Source organism: Beta vulgaris, chromosome 5 (genome assembly GCF_026745355.1).
Source record: "Beta vulgaris subsp. vulgaris cultivar EL10 chromosome 5, EL10.2, whole genome shotgun sequence".
Lineage (NCBI taxonomy): Eukaryota > Viridiplantae > Streptophyta > Magnoliopsida > Caryophyllales > Amaranthaceae > Beta > Beta vulgaris.
In genome coordinates, this window is record NC_079206.1 from 42,266,187 (window position 1) to 42,271,115 (window position 4,929).

At 41.0% G+C, this 4,929-nt stretch overlaps 1 protein-coding gene across 1 annotated transcript; it reads right to left on the reverse strand.

The window, feature by feature from the left end:
* Positions 1–4,141: 4,141 nt before the first annotated feature.
* Positions 4,142–4,537, reverse strand: LOC109133827 (uncharacterized mitochondrial protein AtMg00810-like). Its single transcript, XM_019247678.1, has one exon. The coding sequence runs from the start codon at positions 4,535–4,537 to the stop codon at positions 4,142–4,144; it is 396 nt and encodes a 131-aa protein (XP_019103223.1).
* Positions 4,538–4,929: the final 392 nt, after the last annotated feature.

The following is a 4,929-nucleotide window of genomic DNA, read 5'->3' on the forward strand; positions in this document are numbered from 1 at the left end:
CAGCTTCTTGTCCTTCCGATACTTGTCTTTCCTGCGATCTTTCTCTTTTTCCTTCCCATCTCCTGCCGGCCTTTTAGCAGTTGTTGCCTTGTCAAATTCCTATCCTCGGATGAAGTCATTCGCCTTTCCTAAGACTTCTATTAGGCTAGTCAGTTTTTTGCGGCTCAGGTAGCTTCTAAAGGCAGTCCCTTCTTTTAGACCTGTCATTAGGGCTAAGACTGCTACCTCCTCCTGTAGACTGGGATGGTAACGACTTCTGCATTGAAACGCCCTACATAGCCCCTCAAGCTTTCGGAGTCTCCTTGCTTGATGGACATCAACTCACCAGTAGTCGTTTCCCTACGCTTGTTACTAACAAAGTGGATAACAAACATGGATGTGAGCTGGCGGAAGTTGAAGACAGTTGCCGGTGGTATACTCTTGAGCTACGTTTGGCCAAGCCCAATTAGCGTGGAAGGGAACACCTTACACCATACCGAGTCGGTATCAATGTACAGCAGCATGTGTCCCTCATAAGCCAGTGATCCTCCGGATCAGTCTTGCCGTCATATTTGCATGTCGGCATTTTGATCTTCTCCATGGGCTCTTGGAGGATGGCTGTGGAGAACAGAGAGTTTCTCAAAGCAATCGGTGCCCTACGCCTGTATTCGCCTCCTCTTCTGGGCTAGGTTGACTGCTGGATCTCTGTCTCTTGCGCCTCCTCTTCTTCCTCCTCCCCAACATGCTCAGTGGGGGTCTTGGAGTTGGTCACCTGATCCTGGTCATTCCGGCTTTGTTCATCTTGGCGGTCTGTCCCTAGTGAGCGCATCTTCCTCACTGGGATGTGGGCTCTACTCAAAGGACGCTTGGCGGTTGGACCGGTCAGTGGTGTCTGGCTAGCCATGGCCTGAAAGACCTCCGCTGCACTGTTGAGATGTTCTAGAGTGAACATGTGTTGGAGTGTCTTGAAGATATTATGTTGAGGGGTCTCAGCAGTTTTCTTCCCCTTATCAGTTGGTGGTTTGGACAATCCTGCCACCGGCATCGAGGTTGAGAACCCTGGTGGTGCTTTCTCTATAGAGATGTTGTTTTCGTCAGTTTTCGGCATCCCAAAATGTTGATTAGGATCCATGAGAGTGGTTTTGCTGGCAAAATTATGGCTTAGACTCAAAAGTATAGTTCTCGCCTCCTTCTAGCGCCAATTGTTCTAGTATAGAATAAATGGTAGGGTATGAACCAGTATCTCCTTCATATGTAAGCCGGTTTGGTTTCCTGCAAGAGAGAACACGTAAGCTAACCTCGGGTGTTGATCCGAGGAACGCCCCTCCGATGCCTAAGTTAGTAATTGGTAAACCAGAAGCTCTCAAGTGGAGTATAATTGTGATTGTGAACGTACCTTATGACTCAGATCAACGGGGTATTTATAGGAGCCGGAAAGAGTCATTGCTAAGGTAGGACTCTACTCCTATTGGCTGGATGAAAGTATATCCTTATGGAATATACTTTTATCCTCTATTGATATTTATCTTTAGGCCCATAGGCGCATTTAGATAATAACTGGATCAAGCCCAGGCCCATGTTAGAATGGCCCAAGGAGGAGTACCATCTAGGTATCCCGACGTAATCGGTATGACAAAGTCAACGGTTCTGAGACAAATGCATTGACCATGACGATTCTTATCGGTCTACTGCGGACCGATATGGAACTCGAGTGGGGATCAGAGAATATAGTGCTCTCTTATCAATATCAGTTCCAAGAAGAATGACTCACAACATGAGGGATAATATCCCTCTCTATATTTGATAATATACAAGGTTCACTGTAAACCCTACCTTTTTATCTAAGACAAGTAATAGCTAAAAGACAAAAAAGGAAACAATAAATAACAGTTGTATGTACATAGATATAATACTATAAAATACATTATGTACATGTAGGTAGAGTATGCTAACATCGCATATACTTGACGAAGTATTCTCCCATATTCAGTAGGGGACAACTTTTTCCAGATCATTTACTTGATATGATTAGATGTAGTCCATATATGATATAATAGCTAACTGATATGATAAAATAGTGTTAAGATATGATATAAGATTTCAACTAACAATCCCCAAAAATAAAAATATATGAAAACAAAAATTATAATTTTTTAATATTACTTTTGTCATAAAAAATTATATAAATGTCATGGTATTGGACCATACAAGGTATGGGAATGTCATTGCTTCTTTATTTTTTTGGGCCCCCTTTCGGGAACCCGTGGTAAGATGAATTTTCTCTGGGCTGGGCTTCCTCGCACAAGGCTACTCCCTTAGAGGCCAAACAAGCCCCAACCCCCTCCCCCCCTTTCCCAACAATATTGAAATTTGCTTCAACCAAGATTCGAACCTTGATCTCCGATATAAAAGGTAGAAAGCCATACCATTAGACCCAAGGGTCTTTGATATTTCATTGCTTTATATACTTCATACTTATGGATCCTTGTAACTATGTTGAGTTGACATGTACTCATAAGTGGAACAGGGAATAAGTTGACTAGCACATTTATCACTTTATAGTGTTCAAAAAAGTGATTGACATTGAGAGGGTACAAGACTAGGCCTATATTAAGATACCAAAGAAGTTATAGTATACTTGCAATTAGGTTAGCGTAATATGCCAAACTTATCGCCTAAGAAAGAACTCTAAGACCCTCACTTTGAATCTCTGCTATCCAGCTTCATCAATTAAAGATAGCGAGCTTTGGAATTTGACAGATGAAAATAACAAGTTTAATGCTCACACATTTACATTTTTATGGCACAATCTAAACACTCCCTCACAGGCCCGACTTTTTACATGTCTAAAGTAAGATATGGAACAGGAGCTCTCTTTTAGAGGACCCCAAATCGGAAAAAAAAAATTCTGTAAACATAATATATTTGAAGTTGATAGTCAAAATGTCTGCAAGTTTCTTGAATTCAGCTCTGCTTGGGATGTATCAAAAGATTTTGAAAAGAAAAGCTTAACTTGATACATGTTTGTTATTTGGTTTACTTGCATGTTTTGGTGGTTTTTTATAAAATATTTACATAACGATCTATTTCTGTTAGCACAGGGCCTACATATTGTTTGGGCTGGGGCTGCTACCTCATAACAAATATATATCCAAATTATATCCATAAAAGGGGAAGTAGGGCCTGTTCTCTTCGGCATAAAATAGCTGAACTGAACTGAACTGAATTGAACTAAATTGAACTGAATTGAATTGAACTGAACTGAAATGAATAGTGATATGTGAGAGTAAAAGTATTGTCCAAAGCTGAATTGAACTGAACTGAACTGAATTGAATTGAACTGAATTGAACTACATATAAGCTGGAGAGAACATGCCCGTAGTAATACCTACAAATAAGGCGTTAAGATAAATCGATCCTAAGTCTAGCTTGGAAGTAACTCTTGCTTAGCAGGTAGATGTAAATATGTAACCCATCGTGATCAATTCGTTCTATAAAACTCATATTCCTTAGTTTTTGAGTCACTCAATTAATAAATAGAAACCCTAGTGAGCAACGCATAAAACGAACCCTAACCTGCCTACATTGAAATTAATGTTGTGGGGAACCACCGACCAATGACCCCTTCTAAAAGTGAAAGAATGTAATTCCGTGCCTTTCTCATTCTATCTTTGGTCAACATATACAATATCACTATGACTGTTACATTTCTATAATTTAGGCTATAAGTTAGGCAACTATACATACAAAAGTCAATACACAATATTCTTCAATATTTCATAATCTATCACACCCCCGCAGTCGAAACGGGAGGGTCACGAACATTGAGACTGGTGCGAAAATCCTCAAATAATATAAGGGGCAACCCCTTAGTGAATATATCCGTAATTTGATAACGAGAAGGCACATGACGAACACGAACCTCCCCCCGAGCAACTTTTTCTCTAACAAAATGAATATCCATTTCAATGTGTTTAGTGCGCTGGTGTTGCACGGGATTCCTAGAAAGGTAAATGACACTCACATTGTCACAATAAACCATGGTAGCTTTACTAATAGGACAATGTAGTTCAAGCAAGAGATTACGTAACCAGCAGGACTCAGAAACGACATTGGCAACCCCCCTTTATTCGGCCTCGGCACTCGAATGGGAGAGAGCAGGTTATCGTTTGGACGACCATGAAATCAAGTTGTCCCCCAAGAAAACACAGTAACCGGAGGTGGACCGGCGAGTATCAGGACAACCGTCCCAATCAGCATCAGTATATGAAACCAAGTCTGTGATCGGGGAAGGAGAAAGATGTAAACTAAGATGAAGAGTACCTTGAAGGTAGTGGATGATACGTTTCAAAGCACTCATATGTTCATCGCGAGGGTCATGCATGTGTAAGCAAATCTGCTGAACTGCATAAGAGATATCTGGCCGTGTAAATGTGAGATATTGCAGGGCACCTGCAAGACTGCGATATTGGGTCGGATCAGCATATGGAACACCGGTGGTGGCACTAACCTTCGGTTTTGTGTCAACCGGAGTGGAACTTGGTTTACATGAAATCATTCCAGCACGATCAATAATCTCCTCTGCATACTTTCGTTGTGACAAAATAAACCACCCTGATGGCGAGTCACACTGATGCCAAGAAAATAATTCAGAGACCCCAAATCCTTCATAGCAAACTCAGAGCTAAGATGTGTCATAATAGACTGGCGGAGAGTATCAGAAGAAGCAGTTAAGATAATATCATCAACATATAACAATAAATAAGCCATATCAGACCCCCGCCGATAGATAAACAAAGAATGATCAGATTTGCTGTTAGAAAAACCAATATCAGAAACAAAATCAGCAAACCTCTTGTACCATGCCCGAGGGGCTTGCTTAAGCCCGTACAAATACTTGTGTAACAAACACACATAATCCGGATGCTCTGAGTTACGAAACCCCATAGG